This window comes from Buteo buteo, chromosome 7 (assembly GCF_964188355.1).
Source record: "Buteo buteo chromosome 7, bButBut1.hap1.1, whole genome shotgun sequence".
In the NCBI taxonomy this organism is placed as follows: Eukaryota; Metazoa; Chordata; class Aves; order Accipitriformes; family Accipitridae; genus Buteo; species Buteo buteo.
This window is the reverse complement of record NC_134177.1, coordinates 12,722,142-12,742,712: the sequence shown is the minus strand read 5'-3', so window position 1 is coordinate 12,742,712 and position 20,571 is coordinate 12,722,142. Positions and strand designations below refer to the sequence as shown.

The 20,571-nt window shown below is 52.9% G+C and overlaps 1 protein-coding gene across 5 annotated transcripts; it reads left to right on the top strand.

The window, feature by feature from the left end:
* Positions 1-338: 338 nt before the first annotated feature.
* On the top strand, positions 339-19,462 carry BCL6 (BCL6 transcription repressor). 5 transcript variants are annotated; one of them, XM_075031616.1, is made up of 10 exons: positions 339-414; positions 9,372-9,410; positions 10,489-10,656; positions 11,749-11,970; positions 12,106-13,089; positions 13,676-13,857; positions 14,961-15,128; positions 16,492-16,622; positions 17,056-17,193; positions 18,122-19,462. In XM_075031616.1, the coding sequence occupies exons 3-10, from the start codon at positions 10,496-10,498 to the stop codon at positions 18,263-18,265; spliced, it is 2,130 nt and encodes a 709-aa protein (XP_074887717.1). In that variant the 5' UTR covers positions 339-414; positions 9,372-9,410; positions 10,489-10,495; the 3' UTR covers positions 18,266-19,462. The 5 variants fall into 5 exon arrangements, with proteins under 5 accessions (XP_074887717.1, XP_074887720.1, XP_074887719.1 ...); XM_075031619.1 differs by lacking the exon at positions 339-414 and adding an exon at positions 471-1,088; XM_075031618.1 differs by lacking the exon at positions 339-414 and adding an exon at positions 2,430-4,276.
* The last annotated feature ends 1,109 nt before the right edge of the window (positions 19,463-20,571 follow it).

Here is a 20,571-nt window from a genome sequence, read left to right as displayed (position 1 = left end):
CGCGCGCTGCTCCGCGGCCGCGCGCCGCCACCCCGCCGCGCCCCCACGTCACACACAGCACCCGCCGCCACGTGACCCACCGCCCGGGCGCGACCACTGGGAACGGGGAGGGGGGGGGTGTGTGTGAAGAAGGGAGGTCGACTCGATGGGACCCCCGCCGCCGCCGCCGCCCTCCCGGGCCGCGCGTCCCCCCCCGCGCCGCCCCCCGGGGGGGCGGCGCGGGGGGGGCGCGCGGCCCGGGAGGGCGGCGGCGGCGGCGGCGGAGCGGCGGGGGGAGGTCCGCGGCCCTCCCCGCGCTTAGCGCAATGGTAGAGTCTGCAGCTCAAATTCCGAGAATTGGGCTCTGTTGATTCTTAGAACTGGGGTTCTTAGAAGTGGTGATGCAAGGAGTTTCTAGGAAAGCCCGGAGACCAGGTGATTGCTGCTTCTATTGCCGCGGCCGATTTTACCCTTTAATTCTCTCTCGCTCGCTCTCTCTCTTTTTTTTTTTTTTTCTCTCCATTTTTTTTTTTCCCTCCTCTTTCCCTCCCTGCCCCGCTCCGACGCCTGGCGCGGAGCCGCCTCTATATATTTCTACCCTTTTTTTTTTTTCCCCCTCTTTCCTTCTCTTCCCCCCCCCCCTTTTCCCGCGGCAGGTGCCCCGACAGCCCTTTAATTTTTTTTTATTATCTCTTAAATTTTAATTTTTTTTTCCCCGCTTTATTTAATTATTTAATTCACACACATTTCACCCCCCACACACGCTGTCAGGCGAGAAAAATAGGGGTGCCTGCACGTCTTCACGCCGAGGAGCGTGTAGAAGGGGAGCTGGTGGCTGTGGTGCCGGAGGGGGGGGGGGGGCGGGAAGAGGGGGTGGTGGTGTCTCCCCTCTCCGTCCTCTCCCGGGGATTATCGGTTATCTGGGATTATTGGCTTTCCCGCACGCGTGACGGCCGGGTGGGGACGGGGAGGACGGTCGGCGGCTCCTCTCTGCACCTGCAGCCGCCCCGCGGGCGCAGGACGGCGGCGAGCGCGGCTGCCGCCCGCCGAGCTTGTGGCGTTTTGCGTGACTCGGGGTCGGCTCCCAATGGCTGGATCCCTCGGTCGGGGTGTGTTATTTTTCTTCCCCCCCCCCCTTTTTTTTTTTCTTTTTCCTTCTTCTTGTTTGGTTGAGGGGGGGAGGTTGGTTTTGGGGGGTTTGGGGTTTTTTTTGTGTTGGGTTTGTTGGTTTTTTTTTTTTTTTTTTTCTTGTGCGTGTCGTGTCGCTGTTGTCGTTTCACCGCCGCACAAAGCCGCCGCGGAGCGGGGCTGGCGGGGGCTCGGCGGCACCGGGCACCGCCGCTCCGGCCTTTCCGCATCGTTTTCCCTCCCCCCTCTCTATTTTTTTTTTTGTTATTATCTTAACATATCGTGATCGTTGTTATTATTCCGTCCCCGACGCAACTGCGAAACGGCTGGTGCCTTTTTGCAACCTGTGGCGGGGCTGCGCCGCGATCTGTCAAGCCCCGGGCTAAGAGCGGGCGGTGATGGAGAAGACTTGCGGCATTTCTCTGCCCGGGGAAGGGGGGGAGCCCGCGGGGAGGCTCAGGCCGTCGGTTGCCGGCCCCGGAGCACCGCGGAGCGGCGGCCCGCACCGGGGAGGCTGTGGCGGGGGGGAAAGAACCGCCGCTCGCCTCGACGGTGTGTGCCGGGGCGGCCGCGACGGGCTTTTGCCGGCTGGAAAAAAAAAATAAAACGCGATGCAAAAGCTCGGGAAAGTGGATAGGGCAACTCGGAATATTACGCGCAGGGCTCAAAATAATAATACCAACAACCCCCGCGGGGAGGAGAAGGGGGTCCTCCGCCGGCAGGGGAAGCGGGGAGGCGGCCGTGCAAGGGATGGGGTGCCGGGTGCGGTGCGGGGGGAGCCCCCCCCACCCCCGGTGCCCCCATCGCAGCCCTTCCCCTGTGTTTACTACCGCGGCGGACTTGGCGCGGCGACAGGCGCTCGTAAATCTGCCGCCGGCAGCCGCGGGGCTGGCCCCCGGCCACACGCTATTCCTGGAGCGAGCGGCGCGGAGAGCCGCGCAACCCCCGCGCACCGCGCCCGGCCGCCCCCCCCCAGCCTCCCTCCGGGTCCCCCCAAAAAACCGAGAGCGGGTGGGGGAAGGGAGGAGGCTTTTTTTCTTTTTTTTTTTTTTTTTTTTTGGTTAGGTGTGTATTTTTGTGTGTGTCTCTATACGATTTTTTTTAACCCCCCCCTTAAAAAAAAAAAAAGAGGGGGGCAAAACAAAACCGAAAAAGCCCAACTTTGTTATGAAAACTTTCGTGGTCGGGCGGCAGCGACCTCTCCCGGCCGCCCCCCCCCCCCCCCCCCCCCGCCCCGGTCCTCCACCTCGCCATCCTGCTACCCCCCCACCCCACCCCCCCGGCTTTAGTTTGCAAAGTCACAGTATGAAATGTTATGAAATCGCCTCTTGGGAAGGAGGAAAACAGAAAGCAAGGCGTTTGTTTAGAAAAATCTGCGGCAGCCTTTCAGATGTGCCTAAAAAGCTGCCTTTGACCCCCCTGTTGCATTTCCAGGGAAGAGGCAAATCTGGGCTTAAAATCATGAGTCAAAAAACAACAAAAACAAACCCGGCACGGGTTAGTTTTTTCCACTGACTTCAGTAGGCGCAGGATCAGTGCGAAGGGGGGCTGGGGCCAGACAAATGAGGCTCAGCAAGAAGCACTGCGCTGGTCCAACATCTCTGTCTGGGGCCAAATTCGTACCTGCGCCAGTGGAAGTGTCAGCAGGGCCGGGTATGGGATCAGGCGCTCGTTCGATCTGGGGATGCTTATTGATTCCTCTCCTGAGGTTTTAAATGCTTTAAAAATTATTATTTGCCGTATTGTTTCAAAGGTTTAAAGGATAAGTGCTTTAAGAGCAAATACAGGCTTCTTCCTGCAGTCCTTGGGGGGTTACAGTTAAAAAATGGCTTTAAAAACATTTTAGGGGAAACCTCTCTTTATATGTACGTGGAGAGGCAGAACCCGGGGTTCTGCTATTTCCTTCTAACAATAGCATCGCAGGTTTAAAAACTTACATTACAGATGGCAATTTTTGCCCCATGAAACAAATCATCAAGCCATTAAAATATTCAAAGGGTGTCTAGCAATTTTCCAGAAGGATGGATTATTACATTGTTCCAGTAAGAAAAGACTTCATCTCCGAGCGTTCAATTTTGACTGGGAAAACAGATCAAAGATCTCTTGGGATGCTTTTCAATTCCAATTTCCAATCCCCCTCAGTTCTAACTGTCTGAGTCAATATTGGGAGAGGAAGTGGAGGTTAACTGGTTAGTTATTATTGCGAAGGAAGAAGTCGGAATGAGAAGTGATTCTTACAAATCCCACCCCAAAAAAAGAAAAAAAAAATCAGTCAAAAGTCTTTATGATACTTTTTAGACATCCCTGTTTGTGGCGCTGGGAGGACTTCAGCCTGCTGTCTGATGAGACAAAAATAAACCGAGCAGAAACATTAAGTTTTTCAAAACAAGGCTGGAAAAGCTCATAAAAATAATGTTGCTCAGACGCGTTTTAAGAGAAACAGAATTACATCGACAAAATTATATGTTTTCCAGGTTTGGTTGGGGTGTTTTATTTTCCAAGGGGAAAAATTGCTCCTGCAGCACAGCTAACTGGTGCCATCTAGTGTCATGTCTTCTCCCTCCTTCCCGGCCAGGGCAGGGGCTGCCGGAGCCCGGAGCCTCGGCAGAGGGGAACATGTTTATTAACTGCTCGTTAAAAAAAGAAAAAAAAAAAAAAAAAAAAAAAGCTTGCCAGCTAGGAGGAAGGTGGCAGAGGAAACTCTGGATGCCACTGAACTTACTTAAGGAGCCTAATTGGAAACAACCGAGCGCTTATTAAAGTCACTGACATTTCCATATGGAGTTCTCTCCGGTCTGGTCATGAAATCACATGTGAAAATCTTTCCGAGTTGTGGTGTTAATCTGCCCTTGAATTTCTGCCTAATTTAGGACGTATTGTAAAGCTATGCTTTTTTTCTTTTCTTTTTTTTTTCTTTTTCTGGGGCAGGGGGAAGCTTTCAGCCCCTGATGGCAGCAGCCTAATATTAATCTGTAGGAATGGTGTTTTGGTTTGGTTTGGGGGGGTTTGGGGGGGGGGTGTAAACAGTAATGTTGTCCTCAAAAACCCATTACAAATACAGGTGGTAAAACTTTGCGAGGCAGTCCTGTGTTGTAGGAGCAGGGGTGGGTATCTTCTCATTTTATGTGAATGCTCCATTAAGAAGAAAATCTTGTTACAAAGTCTATAGGTGAGTAAAATGAAGCTCTAACCAGTAGGTGCATTTCTCAGTGTGTGGCTTATGTATCTTATATACTGTATATATACAGATATATAATATCTATATATTCGTGGTGTTGAGTTTGAAGAACCATTTCACGCCTGTTTTAGTCCATGTGCTGTAATATTTGGGCTGCAAAATCCACACAAAGAGCTTTTACTGATTCAGTTGGAGCCTGAAATGTTGTTTTCAGGTTTCTAAGAAGTTTGTAAAATCTAAATTTGGTGAGAAGTTGCCTGCATGCTCATAACGTCTTGTTCCATTTTATAGTAGCATAGGAGTCTATAAACGGGAGCCCTGTATGCCGAGTGCCTGTATTCTTTTCTAGATCTATTTTTAAACCATTCTTCTGTTTGGCAAAAAGTGACACTTCGTTTCCATGTTTACAGCAGGCATTGGCAAACCTCAGGAGTTCACAGTTTGCAGTTTGGTTAGATGAGTATCCAAAAGTCAGCATCTGACCAGTAAACTCCTTCAGACTGTAAATTTAGACTGCAAATGTAGTCCTCCCTGCATTTTTCTTTTTTTTTTTTTTTTTAAATCCATGGTAGATCTTGTGTGTTCCCATTGCTGCAGGACGCTGGCAGCCAAAAGACACACACCCCTAAATCGGCAAGTGTGTAGTCTTCAGGATTGCTTTAAAACCCCAGTAATCTCAGTGGAGCTTCACATCTAAAACACAGGGAGAGCTAAGAGCATTGGGAGAGGGGAGAAATTTCTGGGCTATGTTGTTTTCCTCCCCCTCTTTCTCCTGGTCAGCATGCTGCCTTTGGGCTGCACCCCAGGTACCTGCAAGGAATGTGGGACCCCTGTTTATGGAGGGGAGAGCTTGGGACAAGCACACAGCAGGACAGGGGGTCCTGAAGAATGCGTCCTGTAGGACTGGGCACACTCTGAAATGGGTGTCCTTAAATCTGTTTGGCTAAATAGAGGGGTGAGAGGGTGGCTCTTCCCTGGCCAAGGGACCCCAAGCTGCATATGTGTCTCATCCCATCCGGGCAGGATGCCAAAGCAGTTCCTTACTGCCAAAATGAGCTGTGCCACCCTCAGCCCCAGGAGGACAGAGGCAGGGAGGGAAGGGTTGGTGCCAGCTGGTGATTGACTGCCCCGGTGCGGGCTGGCGATGATGGGACACCACCTCTGAGCGCAGCCGGACCAGGGACCAGGCTCAACTGCTGGGCATGCCTGGCTCTGGCTGCACCCTGCCATCGGGTCGGCACCTCGGTGCAGGGCTTGGTGTTGGCAGGGCACGGTGTTAGACCCTTGCTCTCTGGAATAGCTCCCTTGACTTCAGCCGGGACGTGGCTCCTGCCTTCCCTTGAAAAATTAATGGACCAAATTGCTTGGGGTTGTTTGAAATGCTGAAGAAGGCTTGACTCCTCACTTCCCAAGGGCATGCACTGCCTCTGCCTCGCAGTGAGAGCTTGGCTCCGTAGAGGGCAGGGGAGTCCTCTTTAGTGGAAAACATTAGAGGCAGTTTTAGTGTGCTTTCCCCCTCCTCCTCTGTGTTTTCTTCTGCAAAGACCAAAACAATGTGGAGACTTGAGCCGGGCCAGCTTTCAAGGGCAATCCTTTTAAACCCTCTTTTGAAGTACAAACTATAAAGTTCCCTGCAGCGCTCGAGAAAATATGCAGTTTTCCTGGTTCCAAATGCTGATAATAAACCCCTCCAGATAATGTATTGCATTTCCTAGAAACATTTGTTTGCTGGCAGGAAATTGGATCAGATTGAAAGTTAGCAGAGACCGCTCGATAGAGTGAGTGCAATCCGCTCACGGAAGGGTACGATGGAAAATACGACAGGGCTTGCACTAGTGATGCTGCTTTTGATCTGTGCTGACACAGTGCGCTAGGACTTCTCTCGGTCTCTTCTTTGGTTATTATTAACCCAGCCACGTTTTGGCCTAGACGCCAACCAGAAGCTACTAAATTAATAAAACTCTGCTGTGACAGCTAAAGGACACTTAGTGCCCCCTGATTGCACGACATCGGGAAAGCTGAGCTGGGTGCTTGCACACCCCCAGCCAAAAGCATCCTCTTCACCGTGGCTTGTAGCGCCTGTGATCGTGCCTGGGGTGGGTGGGGGCCCAACACCACCCCATTTTTCTTGGTTGTCCCTCTGGTCACTTCAGGAGAAACCAGGCATCTCTCTGCAGGGTGGAGAGGCAGCTGGCAGCGTGCCCTGGCAGGCAGAGGGGATGTTCCCGTGGGGCTGGGACCCTGCAGGGTGCTGGGACTGGGGAGGAAGGGGGGGGGCAGGATGGAGCTTCCCCTGGGCGGGCAGTTTCGGAACACTGTGTGGGATGAGGCTGTGGGGAAGGGAGACTTCACCCAGCCACCCCTCCAGGGTGATGTGAGGGAGTCGGCGCTGCAGGCTCTGGAGGGGTAGGAGACTGGGGCCCGGGGAGGGGGAGTGATCGGTGCCCTCCCCCAGACTAGGTATTTGGGGGTGGGAGAGGGACAAAGACCACAGGGTATCCCCCATGCGAAGAGGGGTAGGGAAGCAAGGAGTCCCTCCTGTGCGCAGGGTGGGAGGAGGATGGTTGAAAAAGAATTCCCTATAAATGGGAGAGCGGGTGGATGGAGGAGTTTCCCTGTGCATGGCAGGAAGATGGATTTGGGGGTTTGGGGTAGAAGTCCGTGGTTCTCCCTTCTGCCCTGGGGTGGGGGAGCTGTGAGGGTCTCCCCTTTGCATGGGGTGGGGCTGAAAGGGCTTCCCCCACACGCAGGTGCACCCTCCTCTGTGCTCACCGAGCTGGCTGCCGGGAGAGCAGAGCCAGCCCTGGGCTCCCTTCCAGGAATGGGTTTTCTCGGGGAGGTGCCGGCAGGGAAGGGCTGTTCCCTGAACCGCTGGGGCAGACCCATTGCCTTCCTGGAAGGCAGCAGCAGTGACAGTCCCATGTGGCCACCCCTGAAATGAGCCCCGCGCCTGTCCCAAATCTTCCTCTCTGGGCACAGCAAGCCCCGGCGTGCAGCCTCGAGCACTGCCGGAGAGCCCACACCTGCAAGGTACTGGGCAGGAAAACTGGAGGGAGGGGGGACTTGGGGTGATGCTCTGGCCCCAGCTGAGCCTGGGGGAGCCTCATGGGCTTTGAGGGAGGTGTGGATGACGATGACCGTGCAGTGGTCGTTGCTGGTCTCTGCTCCTTGTTGCTGTCCCTTTCTCTGCTGGTCTCTGGTCAGAGCATCCTGCCATGCTGGGGTGCAGAGCCGGTGCTGTGCAGAGGCCGGGAGGGGCAGGGTTAACCCAGCTCAGCACAGCGAGGGGAAGGAAGGTCCCTTTCCCTTTTGCATGCCCACATCCTGCAGCCGGGAGCTGCTTGGGATGCACCTGCCTGGCTCCCGGGCCAGGGCTGTGGGCGTTGTGGCAGCGCTGTGCCAGGGAGGGATAATTTGGGAAGGTGGGGAGAGGGCTGTGCTGGGGTCCCGCTCTGGGAGAGGAGCTGGGTGTCTCCCCGGGCAGCGCTGCGGCCTCGCTGCGGGTAAGGGAATTTGGCGACGGCAGCAGCTTCTCACGTGATGCTCACAGGCGCAGAGTTCATCTCGCAGTTTGTAACTTTGTTGGTTTAGGGATGGGTCACCTCCCCGTGTCTGTGACACCGGGGTGAGTCCCCGGCAGCCCCGCAGAGCATGTCTGCTGGTGTGGCCGAGGTCAGGATGCCACCCGGCTGCCCCAAATGCATACATCCCCTCGTACGGACACACGGATGCGTGCTGGGCCCCTTGCAGAGCGCCGCGAGTCCCTTGGCTTGCAATTGAGGGTAGCGAGCAGCTGGCAGTGAGCATGTACAGAAAGGTCAGAGTCTGCAGTATTTGGGAAATGAGTCACTTTTTGTGTGTGCATAAAGTTTTAAGCTAGCCAGGCTCAGAGTGACTCTGAAGATTTGCATTTGATGGCTGGAATGGGGCTGTGAGACACCCCTCTGGGTTTTGCATGTGATACTTTGCCTTAAATCTCATTTCTTCATCCTACCCTGGTGTCTCCGCGGACGTGAGGGGAGGAGCTTGGGCTCCAGATCTGCGCATCTCCCACGAGGGAGAGGGAAGGGGACACTTGTCCTCACAGGGCTGGGTGGGTTCTCTGCAAGTGCTGGCAGTCTTACTGTCTCCATCTAGTTTTTGGGGATCGGTCCTCAAAAGAATGTGATTAAGGTCTTGGGGTTTGTTGGTTCACTTATTTATTGCACTTCTCCCTGCTGGGGCATCTGCCTGAGGACCTTCTTCCTGCGTTGGTGCTAGGTCAATTGTCTTTGTTGGTTTTAAGTAAATTTGGGAGTAAAAGCGTGAGTTCTGGAAGGCAGTTAACTCCTGGGTTTCCTTGCCTTGCTGCCCCAGCCTGTGAAGCCAGTGGCTGGAGACAAAGCTTGTGGTTTAGGGGAAGGCTTTTCCAGCAGCCAGAGGAAGGCATTTGTTCTGGGTCCTCATCCGTCTCCGCTTCCTATATGATCCTGGCCAAGTCACTTTGGTACTTGACGCCCATATCCTCCCAAGTCTGTTCGGCAGTCCTGTCCCAGGGCTTTTTCACCGGTGGCTGAAGCACGTGGGTATTCTGAGAAGGGCAGTAGCTGTTTTGGAGGACTGGGTTCGGGCTCCTTTCAGGTTTCTGAGCAGAATGGCAGCAGATGTTTGTGTGTAAGTCATACCTGTTAACAAGGTGCTGGGAATATGGCATTGGTCTTGGATGTGGCACGGGCCGGGAATTCAATCTTGGCAGGGGAAGAGTTATCTCCGAAAGAAGTGGTGAGAAAATTCTCGCTTGACTTCCCTTCCCCACCTGCCTTTAAGTTCCTGAGTCATGGAAATTAAAATCTCCTTGGCATACGCCCATGGTTTGGGCTAGAGGGTGTGGAAGAAGCTATGATTGGATTCTCAAAGCCTGTGGTTGTGATAAGAACGTACTGTACCGGAAGAAACAAATGTTAACCTTACTGGAGAGTAGAAAGGTTTGTTATCTCTAGCTTTTATCCAACTGATACTCAAGCGAAACAGCAGGCTTGTGTCCTGCCATGGCCAATTCATAATTACTAGCTAATGTGGCATTTCTTTTCTTGTGCTTTATTTGTAGGTTTGAAAGAAACTTTTGGACTGTGAATTGAGGCATTGGGTATGTAAATTTAAATTTTGTGCTTCCCCTCCTAACCCTCCCCACCCCCACCCCCCACCCCACCCCCCCGCCTTTCCTTTACCATGTTGAATGAAATGTTTCATTAGACCCAGCTGGAATTTGTTTTCAGGAGAGCAGCTGCTCTGTAGAAAATACTGTATGTTCATATGCTGCTGGGGAAGGAGGAGGAGCTGGGGTTGTGGGAGGGGGTTGATCATGGAGGAATTTGATGCTGAGGATGCATGTTCCAGCCCAAACTTCAGGCACAGGGACGTGTGGGCTTTCCTGGGTGCTAGTTGGGAGAACACCTCTGAGATGGGTCAACGGGTGTTGTGTTGGAGAAGGCTTCATGTTCCTCGACTAACCCAAGCCTTGCTCGCTGGAGAGACTGGGCTGCGGTGTGGGTAGCAGCCCAGCAGGTTAGATGGGTTCTACTCCTCATTGCCACCACCGATTCATTGGGAAATTGTGGACAGGTCTTCTCCAGAGTGGCCACCACTTGGGAGCAGGAAAGTAGTTTGCTGGTGGGCGGGGGTTGGTGCTCCACTGTGGGATGGATTTTCCAGGTGTTGAAATCCTTCAGCTTCAGTTGGCACCTTAAGGCTTGTTTTGATTCCCGTGGCTGGATGTACTGCCAGCCAGCAGGTGGGTGAGGGGGATGGCTCTTGAGGAAGATCTGAAGGCTAGGAAGCTGTACTGGGAGCTTCATAGAGATGAACCCGAGTGGTGGTGGGAGGAGTGGGCTGGGGTGGAGCCGCCATGGGTGAGGCAGGGAGAAAGAGGAGCTGGTTAGCTAATCCTCAGGAGGGTCTGGTCACCTTCGCCTGCCAGCCTGTTGGGTGGGACTGAGACATGCCAGGTCTCGCTGTCGGCCGAGAGACCTCACTGGGCAGCCTGGCAGGCGCTTGGCGTGGTGCAGGGCTGTTTGCCTTGGGACCAAGGAGCTGGTGCTGTCCCCAGCAGGAGCAGTTGGCCTTCTGAGCACATCCCAGAGCAGCAGCTGTCTCTTTGCTGGGTTTAGGGTACTTGCCTGGCTGCTTCTCCATTCCCATCCTCCTCTGGCTTCTGTTTTGAGCAGACTCAAGATGGCCTCACCGGCAGACAGCTGCATCCAGTTCACCCGCCACGCGAGCGATGTCCTCCTCAATCTCAACCGCCTTAGAAGCCGGGATATCCTGACCGATGTCGTCATCATTGTGAACCGGGAGCAGTTCAGAGCCCACAAAACAGTCCTGATGGCCTGCAGGTGAGAGCAGGGTCCCCTCCCTGCCTCCTTTCCTCGCTCCCTCTGCCTTTGGCCACCAGCAACGCTGCTACAGCCCCAGGGAGGCTTGTGGGGTTTACAGACAGGGAAACGGGGGCAGAGAAGCAGAATTGAAAGGAGCTGCCAAGAAATTTGTACCTGTAATAGGATTAGAGCTGAGACCTTCCGCCTCCAGCATGGTGCCCACACCTCTCTCCTTGCATGCCCACACCTCTCTCCTCCTTGCATGCCCACATCTGCCCACACACGGCCCATGGAGACAAACAGGAGCACAGCAGATATGAGGCACATCCCCGAAGGCAAAGCACAAATGATCTGCAGGGACAGGACAGGGGAGGGGAGGGAAGGCTGGATGCTCGCTGGGGTGAGTGAGTCCTCTGTGACCGCTGCTGCTATTTTTAGAGCTATTCCTCCCTGGCTCCCAGGCTGCTGGCTGCACCCACCTTTGTTGATGTTTTCCAAGGCTGGTGGGGTCTGAAATCCCTTTCCAGCTCCTGGGATTGCTGGAATTGCTTCCTAGTGAATGCTAATTAACATCCCACCATTGCCTAGTTGAATTACTGCAGATGCCTTCCAGGATCTCCTGCTGATAAAGTATAAAGATTTGAAAAAGCCAAGGGTTGACTATTAAGACATCTGAAAAATGTTTTGCCAACATTTCCTTTTTTTTTGTCTTTTTTTTTTTTTTTTTCCCCCCCCCTGGTTACGGAGGTGACTGTGGATGCTCCAAGAGGCTTCTGAAAGAAATGAGTCACAGTGGGAAGGGGGTGGTGGTAAGAACAACAATGGAAAAAAAAAAAAAAGGAGAATTTCTAAATGGAGGCAGTGGGGAGTTGTTGAGCAGGTGAGATCTAAAAGCAGGCTGTTCCAGTTGGGAAAAGTGCAGTGCAGAAGACGCTTACTAAGCTGAGAAACCAAGCTTGATAATAAGGGGGAAGCTCAGGGAATTCTGTAATTGCCTCCTCCTCCCTTCCCATGCACGAACCCCTCTGTGCTAAGGCATTTTAGACAAATTCTCCTTTCTTCCTCTGAATTGTCATAGCACACGTGTTCTCTCCTGTTTCCTCTCTGCAGTGGCCTCTTCTACAGCATCTTCACTGACCAGCTCAAGTGCAACTTGAATGTCATTAACCTGGACCCCGAAATTAACCCTGAGGGGTTTTGCATCCTCTTGGACTTCATGTATACATCCCGCTTGAACTTGAGGGAGAGCAATATCATGGCCGTGATGGCCACAGCACTGTACCTGCAGATGGAGCATGTGGTTGATACCTGCCGAAGGTTTGTCAAGTCTAGGTGAGCGCTGTGAGTGACCTTTGGAGAGCCTGGGATTGTGTGTTTGGGTGGGAAGGGGGAGAAATGACAAAGTACCTGCAAACTTATCCTCATTGCCTGAAAATGACTGTCTCCTTCCTTTTTGCCTGGTTCCAGTGAAGCAGAGATGGTGTCTGCTGTGAAGACCCCAAGGGAAGAGTTTTTGGCTGGACGGATGCTGAACCACCCAGAAGTGATGGCTTATCGGAGCAGAGATGTCTCCGAGAACGGCATGCCTCTCCAAAATGGGTCCCTCTGCAATGGGAGGGCCTTTGCACCCGGCTTGATCAACAGTTTGTCTGGATCCCCCATTTCCTACCATGGATACAGCCCTCTCCCTCTAAATAGCTTTCTTGTGGATGATGAGTTGCGGGAGATGAGGATGCCTCTCTCCGAACTCTCAAGGGCGGGTGCCTTCCCCAAGGAGAGGATCCTGCCATGCGACAGCTCCAGGACAATCCCCACCGAGTACATGAGAACCATTACTGACATCTCGGCCAACATGTGCCATGCTACCATCTATGCTCCAAAAGAAGGTGCTGCTGAAGAAACCAGGAGTGACATGCACTACAGCGTAGCCTCTGGCCCCAAACCTGTCGTCCCTTCGATCCGGAACAATCCCTATTTCTCTTGCGACAAAGTGGCCAAAGAGGAGGAGCGGACCTCTTCAGAGGATGAGATCAGCCAGCACTTTGAGCCCACCAACACCCCCCTGGACCGCAAGGGACTCATCAGCCCCCAGAGCCCCCAGAAGTCAGACTGTCAGCCCAACTCACCAACTGAGTCCAGCAGCAGCAAGAACGCCCGTATCAGTCAGAACTCCAGCTCCCTCTTCACCAAGAGCCCAACAGACCCCAAAGCCTGCAACTGGAAGAAGTACAAGTTCATTGTCCTCAACTCTCTCAATCAGAACACCAAGCAAGACAGCACTGACCAGAACGAGATGGGAACCCTCTCTCCTCGCACCTACATGCCAATGTCCACTTGCCAGCAGTCCATAGAGCCGGAGCATCTCAACGTTCAATCCCCCACCAAGATGAGCGTGAATGGAGAAGACTCTACTATCCCACAAGCGAGCAGACTCAACAATATTGTTAACAGGTGAGACTTCCCCACCACCCACCCCATGAGAGACAGGACTCCCTGTGTTGTTGGTGAGGGTTTGGAAGTGTGTGAAATAGCTGTAGCATTGGGCTGGGGAGTCCAGCCATGAGCAGATGGAAGCCTCTGCGTTTGGTGGAGCACTGCCAGTGACATCAGCTGAGTGCCAGCTGTCCCCACCGTAGTGGTGACAGCCTGGACTGGTGATGGAATTGAGAACATTGGGTCAGGAATCCCTAGCTCACTTTGGCAGCTGTGGATGGTTTCTGGAGCCTGGATTTGCCCAGCCTCGTTTTCACCAGACTCCCTGTGCCCTCGAGCTTTTGTTTGGCTATAAGTGTTGGAGCGGCCAAGCTACCAGGGAACAGTATGCTATCCACTGGACCTGGATGTTCCTAGAGAGCTTTGAGGTTGTTTGGTGATAGGAACCTGAAGGATTGAGGCTCAGGGACCTCTTGTTGATCAGGGCTATGTGTGTGTCTCGCCACAAGTGTCCCCTCGTGTCAACAGGGTGCAAACAAGGGCCAAGTAGCTCAAGCACAGCAAGAGCTGTCTCATGGCTGTGTTCGTTGCTGTCCTTCTACAGGTCCCGGGATGGGTCCCCTCGGAGCAGCGAAGGGCAGTCCCCGCTGTACATGCATTCGTCGAAGTGCAGCTCCTGTGGCTGCCAGTCCCCACAACATGCTGAGATGTGCCTTCATACCCCTGGCTCAAACTTTGGAGAGGAGATGGGGGAAACCCAGTCTGAATACTCCGACTCCAGCTGCGGTGAGTCTGGCATCCCTGGTCGCCTTTTTCAACCAGCAGGCAAGGGGGCTGTGCAGTCTGGGGACCCGTCCACCCAGTGCCCTGTGTCCAAATGGCAGTCAGACCTGTTCCTGATGCAGGTGGATCCCAAGGTGTTTTACAGTCCCCTCTTAACTGGCCGACCAGCTGTGTGCATGCATGTGAGGAACACACACACATGGGAATTGCTTCCTTCCTCCCCTTCCCCAGCACCATCCAGATAGCTTGTGCAGAGAATTAGTCACCTGCTGCAAACTTGGCAGCTAAGGACAGGAAACAAAGTGCACCCCACCCCACCAGAACCACAGAAGAACAAGCTTGGCAGATGTAATGACCCTAATGGGGATTGGGCAAGATGGTGTGTCTCATGCATCCGTCATGCTATCTTCATTATCAAGGAGCCCAATGTGCACATCTGGAGAAATGCAGATAATGAGGCTTGCAATCTTGTTGCCAGACTCCACAAGCCCAGAGACAAGTATCTGTGCACCCATCTGCCTGTAGCTCAGGAAGGGGGAATGCAGAATTGTCACCTGTGGTGTGGGCAGAGGTCCACAGAGGGAACCCCACTGTGGTGATGCTCAAAGCTACATACAGCGTTCAAGAGAGGCACCCTCCTACTGGAGGGACCTGCCTTGTGCTTCAGATGACGATGGTCTTCCCATGCTCAAGGAAGACATCTGTACATGTAAAGGTTTAAGACCTCTAAAGGTGCTGAAGTTGCTCCAGAGCTGAGCATCCATCCTTTGGAGGATGCCTGATAACTTGGATGCCTTTGTGGACCTTTCTGAAAGATGTCCAGGCAAGATGCAGGCTTGCTGGAAGCAGCTTGTGTTGCACTGAAGGAGAGATGGCTCGTGATGATTTTGCTCTCTCAAACCATGCATGTTGTTGCTGTGTGCACAAGGGGGTCAGGAGGTAACAGCACGGTGCAAGCGCCGCTGACCGCAAATGTCTGCACTTGGCTTCTGGTTCCAACACTTATTCTGGCTTCTCCTCTCCACCATCCCAAACCCATTCTGTGGCCCGTTGAGGAGCTGGCCCATGCATTGCCCATCTCATTGCTCTCCTCTCTGCCTTCCCAGAGAACGGAGCCTTCTTCTGCAACGAGTGTGACTGCCGGTTCTCTGAGGAGGCCTCTCTCAAGAGACACTCTCTGCAAGTCCACAGTGACAAGCCCTACAAGTGTGACCGCTGCCAGGCCTCCTTCCGCTACAAGGGGAACCTTGCCAGCCACAAAACCGTCCACACAGGTACAGTGTTGGCTGTGGGAACAACTTACTGGGGAGGCTGTGGGTTGCTGGGTATGTGGATGTTTATGGCTGGGTTTGTCCCAGACATGGTGTCCCCAGCCCTGTGTCACCTGCTGTCTCTGATGGGAAGAGCAAGGTGCTTTTCTCGGCACTGCCAGGGAGCCCTTGGGCAGAGCAGCAAACCTGGGAACGACGAAGATGGTGCCTGGCCTCACAGCAGGGATGGAGCTCAAGCTGCTTTGCTGTAAAGCACTGGGCACCACTGTTTCTAAAGGCGTCTTGCAAAATGCATGGCTGGGAGCAGCTAGAAGAAGTCTGGGATTTTCTTCTCCTACATCCTAGAAATCCAAATCGTATCTAGCCTGGCAGAAACTCTGCTGATGGGAAAATCTGTGAATGGATGGACTCTGTGAATCGGCACAATGAAAGCTGAGAAAAGAAGGGGATACTAAGGGTTTAGTCATTTGCTGACAAACCTAGGGTTTGGGGGGGGGTTTTATGCTTTTATTAGTGCTTTATGTGTCAACAGGCAGTTCGCTAGCTGGGGAAAGGAAGTCTGTGCTGACGACTCAGTGCTACCGCACTGAATTAGACATAAACTCCTGCAGTCTCAGCTGAGCTCCAGGAGGGCTGTGCAGGTGAATGAGATGACACAAGTGCCAGGGCAGGGTTTGAGGATGCATGGGGTCAGAGCCTGGAAACAAAAGAAAAAGGCAGGAAGGGATAGATGATGGCTGTTTCCCACTCCCCATCATGCCCATCTTCAACCATCCTAAAGAAACTAGTTAAAACCTTTTTGCAGCTACCCCCATCGCCGGGGACCAGCAGTGGTGATTGTAACTGAATAATGACTTGGGAGCCGGGTTGCTGGACATGCCTTGGCTTTCCACTATCAGCTCTTTTCGCTCCTCTAAAGAGGTGATGAGTGGCTGAGGCAGGATGTGCTGGGGACCACGAGGAGCCCGAAGGGAGCCAGGTGGTCCTGTGTCCTTACTGACAGCTGTAGGGAGACACAGGCGCCAGCTGCTGTCGTGGGGCCAGGAGGAGCGATGCTGTTAATCCTCGCTGGCAGAGATGCCCGACTTTCTCTCTTGCCCTGAAGGCTGCAGCTCCCAACCCAAAGAAGAAAAGTTACCCGCTGTGCCTGGGTACCTCCTGAGCTCATCCTGCTCTGGGGACACCCCGAGCTGTCCTGACCGATACTGCTTGTCCACAGCCATCTCCAAAAAGGACAGGAGTCAGGGCTACTGCTTCATGCCATCGGTCTGGCGCCTGAAGGGACTTAGCTTTGGGGAGTGGCATGGATCATGGGGACTGAGCACGCCTGTACTTAATCCCTCACCCTTTCTTTTGGGCTCTGCAGGAGAAAAGCCATACCGCTGCAACATCTGCGGGGCACAGTTCAATCGGCCGGCCAACCTGAAAACCCACACGCGCATCCACTCCGGAGAGAAACCCTACAAGTGCGAGACCTGCGGGGCCAGATTTGTCCAGGTGCATGTGGCCTCTGGGACCTGCAGTGGCAGGGGAGGTGGGACATGGCCGGACCTCCTGCCTGAGACCGGTGACACCTCATGGCAGGGAGGAGGCTGATGGGCCATCACGCTCACTGCCTTGGGCGGCTCTTCCCGTGGTGTTCTGGGATAAAGAGGGGTCTTAAGGCCCACGTGGGCCAGTTTGGCTTAGTAGGAAGCCTGATTGCTGGTTTTAGCTCCTCTCCTCCATTTGCTGTTAAGGATTGGAGATACCAGACCTCAGACACATGTGGCCCTGACTCCCAGCTAGAACCCAATAGAGCAAAAAAAAAAAGACAGCTGGGCACAACCCTGCTCCTGGTGGGATCCCCTTGCTCCCGTGGGGATGCCCTTGCTCTTGGTGGGATGCCCTAATCCCTGGGGCTGTCCTCACGCAGAGCTGCTCTCTCTAGGTGGCCCACCTCCGTGCTCACGTGCTCATTCACACCGGGGAGAAGCCGTACCCCTGCGAGATCTGCGGCACGCGCTTCCGGCACCTGCAGACCCTCAAAAGTCACCTTCGAATCCACACAGGAGAGAAACCATATCATGTGAGTGATCCTGTTTGGTTTTTTTTCTGGGGGCTCTCAGCTGGGGCTGGGGGAGGATGCTGCCAAACCTGGGGAGCTGGGAAGACACCGGGGCATTCTCATGGGCTGGTTGGCAGCACCCCAATGCCCTTCGCCAGCCTCATGAGGCCCCATGCCAAGGTCACGTCCCAGGTCCTCGTGCCCCATCCCCCTCTAATGCATTAGCTGATGCTGGCATGGTATTTTGTCGTGAGCGGCTGCATTGGAAACACTGACGTGCAGCCCAGGCTGGGTACATCTTAGCTGCAATTCTTTTCTTCCACCCCATCTGGAACAAGGTCACACTTCTCCAAATAGCTGCGGCTTAAATTACAGCCACCCGCTGTGTGCGGGGATGGCGGAGAGGAGCAGAAAGCCTAGCCTGGCCTGGGGTCCCCTGTGCCAGTGGCATCCATGCCCAGCGAGCAGCCCACCCTGCCTTAGTTGCAGCCCTGGGGGCTCCCATCTCTTTGCTGAGGCTTTTCTTCCTCTCCCCATCCGCTAGAGAGAGAATCGGAACATGGGTTATCGTCCAAACATCCCTCTGGAGCCATCCAGCTTGTCAGGGGTCAAAAGCAGCTCCTGAAATAGCCCGGTAGCTGCTTTGAGCATCTAGATAAGGAGCTTGGCGCTAACGTCTGTCAGAGCCAGGGCCCTCTCCTAAGGGACCTCAGCCTTTGTGCATCCCATAAACCAAAACGTGCTGCTGAAAGCTTGAGATGGGGTGTCCCCAGGTGCTGCTTCTCCCACCACGTCCCCACTTTTCCCTCGTCCACCGGTAGAATGGGCGCAGCATCCTGGGGTAGCTGGCAGAGGATGGGCGTTTGCTGCAGGATCCCCGCCCTGAAGGGAAGGACGTGTCCCCTACCATCACGTTTCACACCCTCTGCCTTTTCCTCTCACCCCACAGTGTGAGAAGTGCAACCTGCATTTCCGCCACAAAAGCCAGCTGCGGCTTCACCTCCGGCAGAAGCACGGGGCCATCACCAACACCAAGGTGCAGTACCGCATCTCCGCAAACGAGGTGCCTCCAGAGCTCCCCAAGGCCTGCTGAAGGCAGAGGATTTCGCAGGAGGAGATCATCTTGGGGGGGTGGGGGGGTGGGAGCAGCTGTCCAAAGGATACTTGCAACACTTTAAAAGAAAAAGGAAAAAAGGAGAGGGGAAAAAAAAAAAAAGAAAGAAAAAAATGCATCACATGATGGAGTGCCTCTAAACCCATAGTGCAGATAGGTGGACAAACATTAGAAATTTAAAAAAAAAATTACAAATACACGGGTTTTATTTTTCCCAGTTATGTGAAACTAAAAGAAAAATAAAATTATTGAGATCTTACTGTATATAAAACATAAAAAACAAAAATAGTCATTTTAAATGTCTGTGCAGTGGAGTGTTGATAAACTCTGGAGTCTAACCTTCACAGCCTTTGCCGTTTGAAGATGAGGAATGTAATGTTGATTTATGGGAACAGATTTTTTCTTTTGTATGCAAAATGTGTGTTCTTTTAAAGAGAAAGTATGCTATTAAAGAGAGGGCTTTAACTTTTTTAACCAAAGGTGAAGGAATCTATGGCAGAGTTGTAAATATATATAGATATAAATATATAAATATATATATAAAATAAATATATATAGACCTTTAAAAAAGCTATATTAAAAATATATAAAATGCATTAAAGGCTCAGTTGGACTCTGCAGGCAGAAGCCACTCTGAGAATCTTTATTATGATAGAGCACTTAAGGAGATATTTTAAAGTATTGCATCTGTACAAGTAAGAAAATATTTTGTCTAAATGCATCAGTGTATTTGTATTTTTTTGCAAGTGAAGGTTTACAATTTACAAAAAAGTGTGTATTAAACCAACAAAGCTGCAGAAGGAATTTAAAATAATAATAAAGTGTAATTTTTTTTTTTGTTCTAGTTCTCAGTCTGTATATATGTAAAATGTGGTTTCGCACGGTGCCTTTCTTTTCAATGGAAGTTTTCAATGTATGGACTATATTGAGCTCAGTTTCTTCAAGGTACAGCCTGATGTTGCAAAAGGAGTTTTGGTGGAACTCTGTATCGGGGAATGTTTTATTTTTGTTGTTTTTGGTTTTTTTGGTCTTATTTTACATGCTTGTGTTATAAACAATCTCGGGAGACAGGGTTTGGGCTGTGTCTAAACTGCATTAATGCGTTCTGTAAAATATAGCTGTACAAATAAAAGAATAAAATGAAGAAAAGTGAAGTATGATGGAGTGAGGGGTCTGTTCTTGCCTGTGGTTCTCCTTAAGCACCTTGAAGGCCAGTCGGTGTCCCGGGAAGGGGCTGAGCAGCCTGAGCCCTGGTACGAGCTCTTGGTTTGGTGCAGCTCTGTCCCTGCATTGAAGGCAGGGCTGGCTGAAGCAGCCTTTTCTAGGGTCAAGTGAAGATGGTCTCTGGCGTCAGGTCAGAGCAAGACTGGAGCTCACTGCTCTGCATCCTGGTGGGGACTGGCCCAGTGTGCCACCTCCTTGATGCTTTCTGCATTTGCACAGAGTAGCAGAAATAGAGCAGAGCCTGGGAGAGACCTTTTGCTGACCAGCCCAGGGCTGGTTCCAGATGGCCGGGTAGTTATTTATATTTCCTGGAAACCGACGCAATTGCCAGAATTGCTCAGGGAAGAAGGCTGCCTGCTGCTCCTCTTGCTTTCCAGTGCCTGGCGGGGGTGGGTGCTGCTGGTCTGGCTGCTTTGTGCGATGGTTTGGTGGAGTGGGGGTCTATAACCCCCTGCAGGAACTCACTGGTCAGCAGCATCCCTGGGCTTGCAGCCACTGCGTGCTGGCTGTGGGTCAGAGCTGAGAAAGCCCAGCTTCAGGGGCTCTCCCTGCTCTCCCCTAGCAGAGAGAGGAGGACACTTTTTGGTCCATTTTGGTGGCTGTGCAGAGTTGTGGGCTGAAGCCACCGGGGTGACGACGCCTTGTGCTCTGTGCAAGCCACCTAGCAGCTCTTTGCTGCTGAGGGCTCCCCGGTTGTAGAAAACCAGCGAGCCTCATGCAAAAAGCTGCTCTGAATTACACAGGCAGGACCGGCTGCAACCAGTGCTGGTGTGGAGCCTGGCCACAGCTCAGCATGGCCTGGGGTGGGGTCTGAGCCACACAGGGCTTGTTTCATTTTTAGTTTAGTTAATTCATGGATAATTTTGTTGCAGGGCTTGGGGGGGGGGGGGGATGACTCCCAGTGGGGGGACTTGGAAACACCAGCTGGAAGGGGAGGGCCTGGCTGTTTGCGGGGTCAGGAGGGGCTGCAGTAAGGAGGAGCTGGAGGTGAAGAGGAAGATGGGCTTTTCAACACACCAGGGGCCAGAGGTGGACATGAGACAACCAAAGCAGCCCTGCAT